This window comes from Melospiza georgiana, chromosome 1, assembly GCF_028018845.1.
Source record: "Melospiza georgiana isolate bMelGeo1 chromosome 1, bMelGeo1.pri, whole genome shotgun sequence".
NCBI lineage: Eukaryota > Metazoa > Chordata > Aves > Passeriformes > Passerellidae > Melospiza > Melospiza georgiana.
The window spans coordinates 17,640,386-17,659,312 of NC_080430.1; the positions used below are offsets into that span (position 1 = coordinate 17,640,386).

General features: G+C 38.5%; 1 protein-coding gene across 1 annotated transcript in view; it reads right to left on the bottom strand.

Moving 5' to 3' along the window:
• Nucleotides 1–211: 211 nt before the first annotated feature.
• GPR158 (G protein-coupled receptor 158) overlaps nucleotides 212–18,927 on the bottom strand; it is a 186,363-nt gene continuing 167,647 nt past the window's right edge. Inside the window, exons 8-11 of the mRNA XM_058025870.1 lie at nucleotides 12,796–12,934; nucleotides 8,728–8,833; nucleotides 6,658–6,804; nucleotides 212–5,903 (exon numbers count right to left, since the gene is read on the bottom strand). Coding sequence (XP_057881853.1) covers nucleotides 4,452–5,903; nucleotides 6,658–6,804; nucleotides 8,728–8,833; nucleotides 12,796–12,934 — 1,844 coding nt within the window. The 3' untranslated portion in view covers nucleotides 212–4,451. The remainder of the gene's footprint in view (nucleotides 5,904–6,657; nucleotides 6,805–8,727; nucleotides 8,834–12,795; nucleotides 12,935–18,927) is intronic.

Sequence of the window (18,927 nt, forward strand, 5' to 3'; positions counted from 1 at the left end):
GAGCAAACAAAGCTACTTTCCTAACATAAAATCCTGAACATAGTGCATATCTACTCTAATGAAAATATAAGGAAAAATCCAGAAAATTATAATGCCATGATCTGATCAAAGAAGCTGTAAAGTTAGTTACGTTACAAGTTTGATGGGAAACCCATAAAGTTTGGATCAATAATGACTTCAGAAAATCACAACACAAAAGCCTGCAGACAGATTTAATATAAATGTGCTTTATTGCAGAGAAGTTACATTATTTACATGCTGCAACACATTACAACATAAATCTATCAAGTATTTCATGGTGGATGCTGTTGGTTGCCAGATAACATTGTCATAAGAACCACATTATAAAGTGAAGAGACTTACAGCTTTATATACTCTACAACTTGGAGTAGCTAAAATTTTAAAAGTCAAAGGCAGTGTTTGCTCAGGCCTGCCTGTTGTCATATGCATGCAAAAGCCTAAGGAGAGCAAATATAAATGTCTTGTCTGGTTTCAGGTCTATGATGCCACCAAAGCTGATGATAGGTGTGCACTGATTTATATTTTAAAGCGCATAATCTTGCATAAATTATACAAGTCTAATAAGATTGGTATAAATCTAAGTACTTATAAACCATGGCTTAGAAATGAAGGAGAAATGCAGCTTGCACATGCATTTAGAAGGACAACCTAGCAAATGTTTGTGACCTTCATGTTTATTGTCTTTTCTCTTAACAGATCTGCTAGAGAACATCTTTATAACATCTTTACTCTAGAGTTGCACTTCTCTTGGCTAAACAATGACAATGAAATTCCAGAAAAAGACATCTAAGCAATCTAGTCAATATATGCTGGTGGAGAAAAACCTATGAAACACAAAACATTATTTATGTCTAACTTAGTATGTCTTCATTAAGCAATGCTTCTAGCAGCATCATAGTGCGATAGGATAGTTGAGTGAAGTTTGGCCCCTCATTTTCTTAAAAGTGAAATAATTTAAGTCCCAATTGAATCTGTAGTCCAAAGATCAGTTGCTTAATAAATTGGGGAAAGCTTTTTTGTTTTCTAAAGGAAAGTTTTCCAATTGTGTCAGTCTTAGAGGATGTGACTACAATGAGCCTAAAGAACCACAACAGACAGTTTTTAAGAAGTGAGGGAAAGGGTCAAGATGAAAGAAATCTAAACCAAACAAGAATATACAAGCCAATGCCTTCCCTGGTTAACCAGCCATTGCTTTTTGCTTTCTGTGCAGCTGGGCTGTTTTACACCAGCCAAGGAGTGGCCTTTGTTTCTGTGTTTCTAATGAAGTTATCTTTCCAAACAGAAAGAAAGGGAAAGGAAACCAAGCAAGTACAGATATACAGCGGTGGCACGGACACATTCATGCACGACGGGCTCGATCCTGCCAGGACTGCAAGGGGCAGTGGTGCAGTGTGGACACTTTGCCAATGTGAGTCCCCTGTCCTCGGTGCTCGATGCACCCCTACAGGGCTCCTGCAGAGCAGGGCATGGGCAGTGTGGCCTTGCTCAGCTCTGAGATAAAGGATGGAGGGCCAGATGAGCAAGGGCACGAGGCTGGTACCTGCTCCTTGCAACCATCTGTCTCCAAGAGGCAGTGAGTACATACAGAGATCTCCTTCCCCCATCCCTCCGTGGATGTCGCTTCTAACCTCACAGTCGAGCTCCTGTAAATGAGCCAGGGCAGCCTGCCATAAGGTGTCCCCCTGTCCCAATCCCAAAAACCACTGCTGAGACTGCAGAACTTCCCTTCAAGGATAGGAGAGGTGTAAGATTGTCACCATTTCAGCACATTTAAAATTGTGTATTTCTCCACACACTGGGTCAGTGTGCTCCTGGAGGCCTCCCAAAAAGCTCTGTTCCTAGGAGAGACTTCTTCCCATGGAAATTCAGGGTTATTTTCTCTCAGAAAAGCTGACCAAGTCCCACTGAAGCTGACAAGACAAGTTACAGACCAATCCCATGAGTGTCTAGGACTGGGAAGGGAGAATCTGAGCACACCAGGTCTAACCTCAACTCTTTTCCACACCAAGGACAGAGGTGGATTTGGGCTGCACACAGGATGCCAGTGGCCCTGTGTGTGCAAAGTGGGTGCATGATGTCCAAAGCACCCAGACTCATATGCCTGACTCCCTTTCATGGGTGGAACAGGGATTCTGGGTTGAAGGGTCCCAGTCAGATCCCCTAGACCATAATTATGCCCTACAAAAGAGGGATGGGAGAGTCAGACAAGCCCAGGGTAGTAAAGACCTAAGTCAGCACATCCCCATGGTGGAACTGAGCACTATCCTGGATAACCAGGTTGGCTGGGGCAGTTCAGTCACTTAATCTGGAGCTAATAAGCAGAATTTATTAGTGAGGTAACATGTTTAGACAGCACCAAGACCTGAGTCAACTTGTCCCTAGCTGGCTCAGATGTTGGCACATGTCAGGTCTGGGCTTAGCAGTGGCAGTAGGAAAATCAGATCCATCTTGATCTGTCAGTCTAGACATGCCCATAGACTCCTCTCCTTTTTAAAGGACAGAAAAATCCTCATGCCCAGGTTGTCTTAAGTCCCTCTGCTCATTGCATTTTATCTTAAGCCACTTTTTCTATGATGCCACAAAAATCAGTTTATACTACATACGTGTATGTGCATGTGTGTATTAGATATGACATTTATATATATATATATTAAACATATATAAATATCTATTTTTATATATATTATATATATTAAACAACACATTCTTTTCAGTCATCCACATTTCATGTTCCACCGAATCCCATCACTTCTCTCAAATTGCACAAGTTCTTTAGGACTGAGCTGTCTTTGTTTTGGAGTACACCAGGTACAGCCAATTCCTGTGAACAGCACTTTACTGGTACTGCATTGAGATGGCTGGGGCTGTTTAATTACTGCTGACACTCCTCAGAGGAGTTCAACAAGTCCTCAGGCCCTGATGGTGAACTGTCACTAAGACTCATAGTTGTGAATGGGCCACCTATGAATTAGGCTCATATGCACGATGAGGACTGTAGCTATTGCTGAAAAGTAGCACTGTATCAAACACCAACTTTTACTGTAAATGTACATATAAATTTAAAAAAAGTCAAAGCATTTTGGACAGTTGGAGAGAGATGCCATCATTTCCGTTCCCAGTATCGCTTACATTTGCATATGTGGGGGAAGAGTAATATTTTGGAGTTCTCACTCCAAGAGCCAATTTTTTGAGGTTTGCCAACAGGGGTAAACAGTAAAGTGTTGTTCCATAAATAAAATATCTCCCAGAGCTGTCTGGTGTTAGTAAAACACAATCATTTCTGGGGTATATTCATTGTAATTCTTGCTTGTCTTATTTAACGGGATAGGTTCAGTATGAAATACTGAACAAGATTATCACCATCGATGTTTAAAGTAAGATTTTTTGTCTCTTAGATATTTTCCAATTAATAACAAAAAACCCAGATAAGTTGTCCTACCAGTATATGCAGCTAAGACAACTGAATTTGCACTATTGACAAAGTCTATTAGCATTAAGAGGGAAGTGCATAACTTACTGCATATAAAACCCCTGAATAATACAGTATCAAACTATAAATATAAATAACAGAGAGTAAACAAAACAAAAAAAAGACTATATAAATTACAGGAAAGAAAAAACAAATAATCTCCAAAGCCCAAAACAATTTCCCAATATGAATTATGGCTTCCACAGCCAGTAAAAGACTACTGCAATTCTACATATAAACAAAAAGGTCTACAGCAGGTATTTTAACTTGCAATTAGAAGACAGTATCTGCAGATTGCATAAATATGTTGTTGTGTCACATAATATCAAAGTTATTTGCAAAAATTATACAATCTGGAATGCTTTAATATGAGACACAACAATGTACTTAAACACACAGTAATAAGAAAATGAAAGCAATCATTTTATAAAATATTCTTGGGATGCATTGAGTTAGCAGTGCTATTTAGATTAAATATGAAAAGTGAAAAGTCATCACTTTAATAAGCTGCTCGTTGGTACCCCTTTTTGCCATCAGGACATTTTCTGTGTCCCACTTCTGCTGGATCTTTAAAGTCCCAAGGGCAAGTTACAGCCAGTTACAGCATCCAGAAATAATTTGGTTAAGATCTATACTGTGCGTTTGTTATCATCTTATTATTTTTTCTTTTAAAAGAAAAATTGATTTCACAAAGGCAGATTTCTTTCATTGACACAGTAAAATCCTTGGAGCAGGGACCATATTCTGGGCACTGCTAATCACATTGTTGGCACTCAACATATAAATAATAACAACAATAACAATAATTTACTTTGCTTAACTCCTACATATTTGTAGTGCTGATTCCCTTGATTTAAGTGATGCTCCTTAGGAATTTTCAGATCCTTTTGGCCTAAGTCCCCTCTGTCTTTCTTGTTGTCTCTCTTCTCAATGTTGCTACTCTCCTCAGTCCAAAAGCCTCTTATTTTCGAGGTGCTGCTGTTTTATTTGCACTTATAGCAGAGGTGTTCAATAAAGCTACACTTCTTTCTGCTTTTGGTAAATCTGCTGTATCATACTCCCAAGGGCAGACTTCAGCTCGAGATGCTAAAGGTTGCTGTACGTAACTACTTGGCTTATGGGAGTTAGATGAAAGCACGTTTCCCTCAGAAGAGGTAATTTTTTTCTGTTCAGCCAATTTATTGAGGTTTTCCTTTTCTGCTGTTTTCTGGGGCAGCTCTTCCCGCTCTCCAGGATGGGTATTAGGTGTATACCTATTAACATTCTCACACTTCAGCCCAGGAGACACCTGGGACTTGGAATTTGACTGATTTTTCTCATTTTCAAAGATCTGCTTCTCTTGTGTCTCCTGAGTGGCTTCCACCTTCTCTGAACTCTTTTGATTTGACTGTTGGTGCCCCTCAGGTGTCTTCAGCTTATGATGAGTCTTCCCCTTTGGCTGGGAAGGGTGGTTTTTCTCTGGCTCTGAGGAAGCAATAGACACATGTTTTTGAGCTTTAGAGTCAAAAGGCACAGGACCAGGAACTTGGTCATATATCTCCCAAGGACAAACTTCTCCTATGTCGAAATTCTCCTTGTGTAGAGACTTACCTGGCCCTGTGTCTGGATTTGCAGGTGTTTGACTGACCTTTTGCTGTTTAATAATTCCAGATTTATGTGTTTTCTTTGTTTCCTCAGACTGGGTAGAGTTTTTCCGGTGGGAATCCTTATGTTCCCCTTTATCGGAGGCTGAATGCTTTTTGGTGGCCTCCTTACCCTTCTGCTGAGATTTATGAGATTTAGTGCTTTCTTCTAGACTTTGTGTTTTACCCGTTAGTCCCAGAGTCTTTTCCTTGGCACTAGCAATAACACTGAGGGATTTTTGTAACACAGATGTTCTTGGGTGCAGAGGCTTCTTATCGGCACTTAAATTATGTGCACTTGCTGATTTGCACACCAAAGGGACAGATTCAGTAGAGACAGCTTCAACCTTTTCAGGAGCATTTTTGGTTAATTTGTTACCATTCAAGGAGTCCAGAAGTGTTTTCTCAGAAGCTATGACTTCTGCACTTTCTGTAGTTAAGCCATTTGGTTCTTCTGTTTGATCCCTAACATGATCGTAAGTGCTGTGGGACTTTTTTAAGGAAAAGACTCTGTTTTTCAAAGTATCTTCTTTTGGCTTTGAAGAACTTGTGGAATCTGGTGGGTTTTTCTTCAGTGTGGCCAAGTTCTTCACAGCAGTGTGCTCCATCAGGTCCTTCTCGTCCCTGGAGCACTGCCTGGTGACTGTCTCAGGGATTTCTGTGATACGCCGCATTATCGAGCGCCCCAAGCCCTTTTTAGAGCACCTTTTTTTCTGGAGATGTGGATTATTAGCAATCATCTTTTTCCTTTTATAGATTTCAAGCTGAGCATATAGTTTCTTCAACTCATCCTGCAAAGCAAAGTGAATGGCAAAACTAGTATTTACAGAGTGACTACAGTCAAACAAGCAGACTGACGAATGCAAGACCTATTGCTCTAGAAAGGGCATTAAACTCATTTCACTGTCTTTTCTAATTCTTGAATATGCCATTTCTCTATCAACTTGAATCCCATTTATTTTCCACTTAAAAAATGTTCAACTCTCATGCACAAACATGTTACTTTCCATAGCATGTACACTTCATACTCATTTATGCTGTTTCAGATTTCACAATGCTATAGTGTGTGCTTTCCTGCTGAACTCTATAGCTGCTTTTTGTTCTGAGAATATAAGGCCTTTAACCTTGTAAAGTAAGAAGAAAGTCATTTTCTCCATTATTCAACTTTTAAAATTTTTATCTTTATAGTTATGTATGCTTATGTATGTGTTACGTACAAATAACTAATTAAACTGAAACCAAAATCTGTTTGCACTTCAAAATAAGTCAAAGAATCTATGTAAACTGAGTAACAACTCTTGCTGAGGATGATTCCTCCTCCTTAGCCACCACTATGACTTTTACTACAACTAGTGATGCAGCATCTCTTCACACTAGCAAATACTACATGAGAGTTTACATGACCTGATACCACAATCCTAAAAGATCTAAGATGGCATTTTCCAGCTGATATCTGCAAAGACAAACAAATGCATGCAAGTTGGAGTTTCCTTTTAGGAAAAAGTGTTCTTGAAAAGGAATGCTATTTAAATGAGTTCTATGTACCCGAATATCTTCAGGATCCAAACTGTGTTCACTCCATGCTGAGTTGATACTGCTGTTCAGATAGGATCCAGACCGACCCATATCAAGCTCATCTTCATAAGCTTCTGTAGCTATATCATCTCTTGGGTTATTGCTTGAATGTGAAAACTGCAATAAGTATTCACAAAAAAAAAAAATGCCATGAGTGCAAAAGTTTACTTCAACATCAGTGTAAGAGCTTACAACAGTTTTTACGGTACAAGGACCCTTGTACAGATTTGATGTGATTCTCAAACTCAAAATATTACTTAAGCTTCATTGGTTTAAGTAGTGTCCCACAGAGTCTCACTCAGTATTGTATGGAAGGAACTCTTATTTATGATGGCTTAACATGATAAATCTTAGAAATTTGCATAAGAAAAAAAAAAAGTCCCTACTTATTTTGATATTTGTTTGAACCTCTTTAAATGGCATTTTAATTAGGCTGGCATGAAAACAGACTTTCAGACATTATTTCCAATAAGGCTGCTAAACCAGTAAGTCACTATTTTATACAATATACATCTTAATAATCCTGCAGAATGCAATTCTCCTATTTTAGATCCTAATCCTGAAAAGGAAGACATAAGGCGAGGAAAAAAAAAAACCACAAAAAAGGGGGAAAAAAAGAAACAAACTAATGAAAAAGTAGACAATTTTTTTCTTCTATGTTTCACCAGGTCCTTGAATCAGGAGTTGGAGTGAGGTTGTCATTATTGTTTTGTTCATCTTGATTCACTCATCTGAATTTACTATTGTCCACATAGTCATCTGTCTTCAGGACTTTATGAATAGAACTAAACCTTGTGAATCTTAATTCTCTGAATTCTTTCGTGTGTTGGAAGAAAAGTCTGTGCAGTGAAACACAGATAATAAGCTAAAAATTAAAATGCTGATCAGTAGTTCTGAGTCAGCTTCAGAAAGGTCAACAAATTTTCTAGGCTAGTTTAAAAAGACACGTCTGAAGATGTGTAATATCTCTGAAGATATATAATAAAGTGCATGAACATAAAATAGAAAATATAACATTATTGCTAAAGACCAGAAAAGTAATTTAAATTAAAACAAGGTTATGCAGTATTAAGGCTGCATCAATGGGTCCTTAGTTATGACTGTTCAATGTACATATATTTGACAGTCATCAGCATACCCTGTTCTGACACACAGGAAAAAGGCAGGAATAGCAGCTTCATTAACCTGAAAATTCTATCAACCTGAACTGCTTAATGCTCTTTCTTCATATGTAGCTTTCACCTTTACTGCTATTTTGACTCTTGAGCTTTTGATTAATAAGGTTAGTAATTTTGAAACCCATTAGAAAGTCATTCCTTTTGCTGGGGTACTGTCCTCAGGAGGAAGTTCCACTCCATTCCTGGGCACTGTTGCTAAGGACAGGAGGAGCCACTTGCACATCTCCTGCCCCTGGTGAGATGACACTGGAGCTTCCAGGAGGTGTCTGTGCTGCAGCTCAGGGGATTTCTCTGCCCTTCCCTGATCCTGCCCTCACCATCTCCCTGTGCTCCCACAGCTCTCCTGGCTCCCAGCAGCGTTCCCGGCTCCCTGCCATGGCCCCGTCCCCTCCCAGTGTGCATCTGTCTGTCCAGGCCCTGACTTGCAAAGGGTTCTCCTTTTTCAGCCTGTAACTGCCTGGTTTAAATCCCTACCTCCCCATCTCATGGCTAGTCCAGCCTCCTGATCCCACTGGTTCTACACCCTTGCCTAAATTTTGTCTGTTCTCAGCTAACTCTAGCAGCAGCATGGTCATACAAATACCTAAAAAAAAAGCACAATTAGGCAGGATTATTTCCTTCTTCTATTTATCATATCAACATTTTAGGTACTTTAAACTCCTAGAATTTTGAAAGCTGAAAGAAACTTTGAAAATGTACACTTTTTAAAAATAAAAACAATACATCATTCAAGGAAAAATAGCCAAATTTTACATCCTCCTTTTCTATCAGTTGCTGCTACATTTACACAGAAATGCTTCTGCATGACAACATTTATCTTCCTCAGACTTGGCAAAAAAAACCAGACAGCAGACTCAAATACCTTAGGGATCAGAAGTAGCCCAACAGTGACTGTCACAGTCAAATGTGTGTGTGCAAAGAACAGCATCAGCATCCAGTCAGACTGAAGTCTTGAAGAAAGAATGAATCTGAAAATAGAATTCAGGGTTGCAGTTCACTGCATTTCTCCAGTGCATTACATTTAATATCTGTATTATTCCTTTGGTTTCTTTTCACTGAATGGCCAAACACAACTGGTTTTGTTCTGTACTGCTTTCTAAAGACTAAATATTACATCTACACACTTTCCCTATGCTAAAATTTCAAAACAACTCTGAAAAAAAACAACGAACAAACCAAAATATAAAAAGAAACAGACTTTAAATTATACTGCTTATTCCATATTTCTCACTCCATTGAGCTATCTTTTTGTTTTGTTTATAATGTCACAGTTTCTTTGCCCTGAGTTATGGCAGCTTACATACATTAAGGAGCTGAAGGGATGGTTTTAGGTTAAGCACATGTACTATGATGAATTGCAGTGCACTTTATAAACACAGGATGTCCACAGATCACAGCTATTGAGTACAGCTGATAAGCCATCCAAGGGAGAACTGAACTGAAATGCATCTTAGCAGGGAGCAGAGAAATGATCTTTATAGCAGGACCGCCCAGCTCACTGCAGTGGGATCCAAGAGCCTGTGAATGCTTGGAAATGAGTGGCTGAACTTGTCAAACAAAACAGTCCCTTGCTGAGCTTTCTAAAGGAGTGGTAGAAGAAGCAGTGCAGTTAAAGCTGAGGCATGCTTGGCTTGTCTGCCTTAGTGAGCTCCCAAAGCCAGGAGCAGTGAGCAGTGCAACGGATGAGCGGATGTACTGCTGGCTTGCAATTTCCAGGTTAGCAAAAAGCATTCAGATAGAAATGACATTTGCAACTTATCCAAGTTCACAGATGCATTTTGAAGAAGCTTTTGTTAACAGAAATAGTCTGGCATGAAACACTGGCTTACATGCTGTAATAATACAGTCATAATTACTTGTTTAATACTTTGTAAATGCAATGATTATGAACACAACAAAATATCCCAATTAACTAATTCCTAGAGACTTCCTATTGCTTTGGGGTGCGAGGCTTAGGCCTGAGATTTAGCAAACTGAACACAACTGCACTGATGAAGATGACATGAGAAACTGATGGATGCAACAAATAAAGAACAAAAGGTGAACAAAAGTTATAGACGATGCTATAAGGGATAGCAAGATTTCACAGGTGGTTAATAGGGAGTCATTTGAAAGATGGGCAAACTTCACAGGTAATTGAAGGACCTTTGAGGGAGCAGAACTTGCAAGGTCAGTGGCACTGGTGTAACCATATCAGCAACAGAAAATAAGATCATGATTACCTAGATAACGGCATCACAAATGCCAAATTTGAAGACACATGCAGGAAAACTGTGACCGATAGGAAAAAAATAATGAGGGTGGTTGTTTATTTGGAAGACAAGAATTGGGATAGGTAGATTATAAGGTAGGAGGGAAAGAAGGGGGGGATAAAATGGTTAGTGACATGTAAGCAAGTTGTCACTGAGCTCGGTACCTGACGTATCTCCCATCTCCTCATTAAATCCTTGCTATATGTGATACCACTCTCTGCATGGTGCCTGTGTGCAACTGATGAACAAGCCTCAGGCAGCACATGGGTGGCCCCTGGGAAGACCCAAAGTGTCATCCCAGGCCCAGCTGCAGAGGAGGAACAGGACCAGGCTGTGTGTGGGACCTGCACTGGCCCCTGTGGGCAGCCAGGTCTGTGTGACTGCCACAGGGGGGATCTGCTCAACCTGCAGTGGAGCCAGCAGCAGCCAGATCCATCAGACACATGGGAGAAAGCACCCACATCCTGATGGCCACTACTTTTGCTGAACCTTTAACAGATCTAATCCTCAGATTCTGTGAAGGCTTTTTTGCTTCCTTTATGCTGGAGACCTTGACTAATTAAGGTATCCATGCCATACCATGCCTCTGAATGCAAAATCACATTTGTAGTAGCCATTCAGCCCTAGCAAAGATGGGATTTCTATTTGAATGAGATTTTTTACATATAAATTTTTGTTTTCTCAGTAATATAAGAGAATGAGCAATGCAAGAATTTAATACTATGATTATCTGAAGATAATCCAGAGTCCTTTGTCTCTGAAATGGGAATACTTTCAAACAAAAACAAAATGCAAACAGTTCAAGGTTTTATTTAGTGCTCACATCAATCTTCCATGAGCTTTGGGAGTTTTCAGACTGGATGGCTGCCTTGTAAGTGTCCTTCAAGGCTCCAGTACTTTCAACTTCATGACAATTCAGGTATGTCATATAAATCTAAGTTTTACATTTCCGCCCTTTCAGTTGCATCCAGAACTTGGCAGGGAAGATAGAAGCAAAAAAAAAAAAGGAAATGGATTAAGAGTTGGGCATGCAGAAATGGACATAATCTCAGGAGGGACTGTGTACATTTTTTTCAGTCTTGTCTATAAACACTACACAATATTTCTTCAACAAACCAGTATATATATTAGACAGATGGGAAAGAATCAATACAAAATGTACATTAAAAAAAAAAAAAGAAAAGAGGGAAAGAAGGAAGAATGGGATCAGCAGACCTTAGAGACCTTAGGCTGCAGGCACAGGATTGTCAATAAGACAAACTGAAAGACTTAATCCCTTTGTATCTCCTTCATAAGGGATGTATTAAAATGCCACATTTTCCCCTTTTCCCCTTTCTTTCATCCAAGGTTACTTGCCTCCTGTTCTATTGTTAAAAGAAACTTGGAGCCTACAAAAATACCTCTGAACAGTATCTTCTAACATGGCTCAACACACATTTTAGGAATGTACATTAATGGGGGAAAAATTGACTGAGAAGCCATCATATTGGTAATGTAATTGTATTGTAATATTGGTAATAATAAACTCAAAAGTATTATAAGTGAATTTTACATCTATCAGGAATGAAAAGGAAAATGCTGCCATCAAATAAAGATTTTAAACAATAACTTTGCAGATGTTTGTATTAGGGAGTATAGATTTTGAGTGTATGTGGCTGTTGAAATACAGGGTTAGGAGAAGGGGAAGGGAAAGAAATGGCATGTCTGAAAAATGCAGTGAACTGTATAGCAATGATAAGAGAAAAGAGCACCAGGAAGGAACAGAGATGAAGGATTTGTTTTGCTGATGTTTAGTCAGAAAAAACCATGAAAGCAAAATAAAGAAGACAAGGAGAAATGTTAGTACCAAGACAGACCAAGGAACAGAGAAGAGTATTTGAAGACTGTCAATGAAGTAATGTAAAAAAACCCCAAACAACTTAGTAGATAAAATCTGTTAGGAGGTAAAAGAAGGTGTGAAAATGTCAGAAGAAAGTCTTAAGAGTTTTTACAGGATGAGATGAAACTCATGTTATCTTCCTCTTTTGCATTTCCTGGGACCAATTCACTTTTTACAGGGTACTCGGTAGGAAAGCCAGATTGAGTAAATTTTCATGTAGCTCTAGCAAAGACCCTTATTCATTTGTTACTACCCAAATAATTTACAAGTATGAAATGCAGAGCTCATCACAGACTTCAGAAGAAACATGGGCTTTATATTACTGATACAGCATTATATGTGTAACAACTTTTTAATGTCAGCATATAAGACACTATGCTTCATGCCCAAACCAGTACAATAATCTTAACACATAGCTGCAGCTCACCAATCTGTTACACATCAGCAAAGTTCATACAAACCAACATTCTTACCTGCTGTTTTTCTAGGGATACAAAACAGTGAGTGGTATGTAGATGACTAAAGACAGACAGTGGCATTGCTATACCTAATTTATCATATATACTGAACTTTGATCTAAGAAAATATCACCTAACTATACTGAAAAACCCCCTAATTATAAAATTTCATATTCTTGGATCCCATGGGAACAGTTTTAAGTTTAGTAAGCACTTAATTTGCAGAAACAAGTATTTATAAGACCTTCCATTATGCATCCTATCCCATTCACCCACTCTAAGTTGTAACATAGGAAACCTGAAAGATAAATGGTTAATTACTAGATCTACAGATCACTTGCCTAATTGTATGGAATATAGCAGAGATAATGAGCTCATTGTGAACTGCAACAGCCATATAACGTGGCTCATGAAATGCTGATGGGACTGTCCGCACTGCATAGCAGAGATAAACACCCCACAAGAGGAATAAAAATTCAGCTGTGAGAAGAACAAAAAGAAATAATTTGCAATTAGTTTTATAGATGGAAGGAAATTTGAAGCACTACAGTATCTTCTGTATGTGTGAGTATCTATGCAAAGACAATACACATGTATATAAGTACACACATAGGCAGTCAAACTCTTTTGGATATTGTCATTGTACATGATATATTTGGTTTTAATTTTACACATCTTTTTCCACATCAGGAACCCTTGCATTCATGGTATTTCAGTTTACCAATTGACAAACTTTGAGACAATATCTAAAAATGTCTTGCTTGATTTCATAATCAGTACTACAGGAGTCTGACATCACTTCAAATAACAAGTACTTTTAATTGTAGCACTGGTTCTTGTTACAGAGGCAGATACAGTGCTACTACCAGACTATATGCTTTTTAAGACAACACTTTCATTTCAAAGGTTTATAACTTAGATAAAACAAGACATTTTGTGTTTAAAAAATTCCTCTGTTCAAGACAGTTAATTCTCCTGGTACCCATAATATGACAAGTCACTTCTGAGGGTCTAATGCACCTAAAGCAATGATGTGTTTCTTTTAGGAGAAAAATGAGTAAAGGAAGAAAGGAGAAAAAGTAGGGTGTCTGGATCAGCCTAAACAATTCAGATAGAGACAGCTCGTCTGCACCCAGCAGTACACTGACTTCAGCTTCCAGTGGACAGCCTGATGCGACATCGTTTTGACCTTGATACAAACGAGGTGATTTCCTAACCACCTCAAAAAAACTCCCAGAAAAACACCCTACAGCTCTGTCATGCTGTAGGGAATAGAGCTGGTGCCAGTCCCTTGCAGTCTGGGTTGCCAGTGGCTGGAAGTGTTTGAGTGTCACCCAGTAATGTGCAGGTCCTGTTAGACCCCTGCAATGCCAGCACTGCTCCAGAACAGCTTCAGAAACTGTGATCCCACTGTTACTCATACACTGATTTTGTCTTGTTGGATTTTTGCAATAGAAACTACACTTAAATGCAGTATAATAGAAAATAAATTATTTTTCAGACTTCTTTTTGGCAGTAATTTTTCTATACTGTAACTAAACCTGGTGATCAGTGGTATCACCCTGTGGAACTGGTCAGCAAATAATTACTGGTCTGGTTTCAATAATGACACAAATGCTTGTAAACCCCACCATTAACAGCAGACAAAAATATAATGTCAGCACTGGATATCTCATTAGAACACACCCTCCAGATTCCTCCACTTTTAGTAGTCCATGACTGCTGTAACTTATCTATAATACATTGTTATACCATTTTGAAACTTCAAATATTGCTATTAATTCCAGCTAAAATCAATAAGAGACAAATCTGGATAAAATTAATTCAGTTACACAGATCTCTGTGCTATGACAAGAGCTCAGTTTGAACTCTGAACAACACTTGGCACATTTCTTAATGAAAAATACATGTCCTATCTCCAAGATCCTATTTCTACTAGAACACAGCCTTCATAGACCCAGCAGTTACATAAACCCAAACATCTGAAGGGGCATAATCCATCCATACTGCTGGTTTTGTGATCTTCCTCACCAAATCCGAACAGTAATAAACTTGCTGATCTTTTGACCAAGTAATAGTATGATTTGAAGCCTTACTGAGTGTCAAAATGAAAAAAAAAGTATGAATCTTCTGAGACTCTGTGTCCCAGTCTGTTTTGAGCTCAGCAAAAACACACATGCAGGTATGTTTCTCCCAAATTACTCATACATTTGGGCAAACTGGCTGTAACTTCCACTTCATTTCTAGAAAATTAGCTATGCTATAAATGAAGTCTATAATTCTGGTTTCTTAAAAACTCCTGCACAAAATGACTTACAAAGCCATCTTGATCCTGAAGTCTTTCCTGAACAAAATTGGAATACCAATTTTGCTTCAATAAAATAAGAATAAAGGTTTTTTACAAATCTTAGCATTTGGGGTTTTTTCTTTAGGTAGTTGCCTCACATATGCAGAATAATGGCACTGGAATGTATTGCTCCTCAAATGACTGTAATTTATTGCTTTCATTGCTCCACAGTTATTTAGAATAAATTGAAAAGCAGAAAATGGTTGGAATTAGGCTGCTAAAGCCAGATCACTGTATCTTACTGTCCTGTCCTCTATGGAAACCCTTCATGCTAACACTGTTCAGCAGGGCTCCTCTAACATGCCAGACAATGCCTATTTCCTCACATTTGCCTTTCATTCAAACCTTCCCTGCTCCTCAACATGAGCAGCAGAACTGAATAGGTGAGCTAATTGTGAATAACAGGCACACTCCACAAAACTACCCATGGTCTGTTCTTCTTCCTCTTTCTCAGCTGAAGTGAGAAGAGCCCCAAGTTTGTGACTAAAAAGATCAGTTACAAGTGCTAACAGAGGCTGAGAGTGTGAAAAGGTTTGGCTTTCAGAGAAACAAAAAAAAAAAACATGTAAAATTTCATTTGCTGAAGGTATTCTTACTTGAACTAAAGAGTGAGGGCCAAATTTTGCTTACTTTTAGAAGAAAAAATAAAACTCCTGTAATTTTGAATTAGTGGTTTTTGGTTGGCTTTTTTGTGGTTTTCTTTTTTTTGCATACAGAGCAAGTAAAAATGAAAAAGTCATACTTCCATTAAAAAAAAAAAAAAACAAAACCCTCCCAACCCAAGCATTTTAATTAGCTAGGCTAAGTAGGAATGCAGGAAACATCTGATCTGCAGATCTGATTAATTCTGAAAATTTCAGTTTTCAGTTTCACAATCATAGTTGCAAGGAGTTCTTAAGACAAGAAGCAATTTCAAAGTATTAATATACTGGAGCATAACAGCAGTTTGTACCATTCACTGCATAATACTTTTAGAAAAGCTTTACATTTAGAGCAGAGTTGGCATTCCTGTCTGCAGATAATAATTACTGTGACATCTGGTATGGAACACAAATACAGAAGAGCTCTTAAAACATAAGGTAAAATAACAGAGTTCCTTTACTTGTTGAGTCCAACATTACAATAATTTCATCAGCAATGACAAAACAGACTGATAGAAAACCAATTTATTATCTCAACCATTAATTAAACAGATTAAATGTATGATGTAAAAGCTGTGTTTGGGGGAGAAGTCAAACTCCTATAATTAGCTACAGATGGTTAGTGCAATTTGCAACAAAAATCTGAAGGTGTTAAATATTTTTGCTGTATTTTTTTCCTACATGGCCTTTTTACATTTGCAACATAAAGTAAGGTAACATATTAATGTATTTATTACTGCAATGAATAACAAAGATATAATAGATAGATAGATAGATAGATAGATAGATAGATAGATAGATAGATAGATAGATAGATAATTGAGTATATCTGGCCACCATGCAGCAAGGTTCTAATGTACAATTCATCTCTCTCTTAGATTGTTTATGGGACACTAGTGACTGCTTTGCACCAAACATCTTTAATGGTCAAAATCTATGAAATGTGATATGAAATTCCTATTTGGCTTGCTGAATAATTTTCCACTAAAAGTCTGGTATAGAAAAGTGACTTTCTATCTAAAGAAATATCTTAGCATACTGCGTACCTGTCCAGAGCAAACTCAAAGCTCAAAACACATGATCTTGTTTCTGTGATTTAGCAGAAGGCTTATAAATTATCCCATTTCATGTATTAAGCACAAAACCTAAAAATCCTTCCTTTTCCCTTCTGAAAAAATTATGGAAACTCCTAGGAGAGAGAGCTGTCAGCTGTTCTCTGGACAGAAAATGCAGAGTCAAAACAATAAAACATAAAAGAGCTCTGAAAAGAAACCTTGCAGCAGTTACCCAATAATGGTCCAAAACAGGAATTCGGACTTGGGAGAAAAACTCTGATAGATAAGAGGTTAAGAAAAGGCACAGTTGCTTTAAAGGCATAAATGAATGCAGATATGAATGGAAGGTAGGAGATGAAAATGTAAAGTGACCTCAATATGTCATGTGCACAAATGAATTAGTCTTTAAATATCTCTCTTCTTAGTCACTACCTACTTCTTATCCACAGAACCTTTTATCTGGTCTTTGCATTATCTGATCAACCTGCTTAGTATAATTATTGGTGCTTAAAAATCAGGATTCTTCCTTGTCTTCATGATGCTGATTATGGTTTTGGAAAGGAAGCAATTGGGAGCACTTAGCTTGATCACCCAACACACTGGGCCAGACTTGCCCAGTGCCTGTTACAATGCAGAGTGAGCCATCTCCACTCACTTGAGATCTTTTCAGGCCACTGCTCATATTCTGCATTTTCTGATAATGAAGAACAATGCTATATATCCATGGTTCGTGGTATGTATCTGCTTTACAGAAAAGGATGGACACAGGGTTGTTATTACTGACTTAATCAAACTTTCTCAAAAGATCTGGGGTAACATATTTTCTAGTTTTGCTAAACATGCAGTGGTCTGTGTTGCTGCGAGCAGAAGCAAATCCCCATGTTAATCCATTGCTGCTGTCACTCCTGCTATGCAGATGTCTGTACTCCACCTAATCAAGGCTGCCTAATGAAGAAGGCTCTGCAATTTGTTGCAAATGACATTTGGATGTCTAGTGAACAACAGGAAAGACTGCAAGGGGGAAAGTGGTCTAGCACACATGCACAACTGACTTCTAACTCTGCCTGTGCCTCAGGCTCATATTCTCATATTCTATGAATATGAAAAAAAAAATGCACTTGAGGTCCTCATTCAGTCCAAACTTTGCATAGTTTGCATTTTTTACAGAAGTGGGAGCATTTTTCTTGCTATTTGGGTGCCAAACACACATTTTGCTGCGATTTGCAGCAAAAATAAGCATGCAGGGCTGTATTTGTAGCCAGTTGCAAATGTACTTGACTAAGCTCTGTAACTGAGCCAAAGGCATTGCAACATGGACAACCATATTAAATGGACCATATAACCCTAATTTCACTGTGCCTCAGCCCTGCCTGTGTAAAATGGGGATAATTCCACCCTGACATTCAGGACAAGAGTGGAAATAAATTTACCCATATTTGTGAAAAGCTTAAGTCCTAAACTGTGGGTTTCCTTCCTGACATGGTCAGGAGAGGAATGTGAATTATTTCAGACTGCTCTGGCTGCTTCTCAGCCCTCCTAGCCTGGCAGAAATGCCTTTCTCTTCATTCCCTTCTTCATGCCAGCCCCTCAGTGAAGATGGCTGTGGGCTCTCTGGAGCCAGGACAACCATTCCTGTGCTCACTTGCACTCTGCTGTCCAGGAGCTACTTGCAAAAAGACAGCCCAGAAAGATTAAAGCCCATTTTCAGGGCTCTGTATGAAGCTTTATATCTGACCACACTTACTTGTTTAAAAAGCACAACCACAGGCCAAAACCAGGCCACTGCTCCCCAGGGATGGTGACATTAAAGTTGTGACTTGCCTAAGTTCAATTGGTATTCTGAACTCCACACTCTTGGTAAAATAGTACTGTTCCAACAATTTTTTTCCCATGTTTTAAACTCTAATTACTGATTACCACCCTACTTAGATCCATAACACAGCTACGACGACTCATCTATTTCTCCACCACACTTCACTACATTTTAAATCCCATTTACTGAGATGAAGGGAGCTATGGATCTGGAAGCACAGCTCTTCCATCCGTTCATTCACTCAGGGTGCCAGCTGGAGCTGAGCATGCACCATTTTAAAACTGGAAAAAAATTGTGTCCTCAATTGCTCCTGTGCTGCCAGCCAACGCAATCTCTTTCTGCATGGCTGTGTCCAATCTCCCACCTGGAGAGTTGCACCATGTCATAGGAGAAGCTTTTTTCTTCAACTGAAAGGATTTTCATATATTTCAATGAACTGTGATTACAAGTCTTTAGTGTTGAGTTATTCCTAGCAAATTATAAATTACCAGAGGTTTATCTGTCTCTCCCACCATATCTCAGCATCATTTTAATTAGCTATGCACAGCAATAAAGACAGCTATTTGTGGTATAAGAATTGATGGTGCCAGATTCAGACTTTTTTTCCTCACAGAACT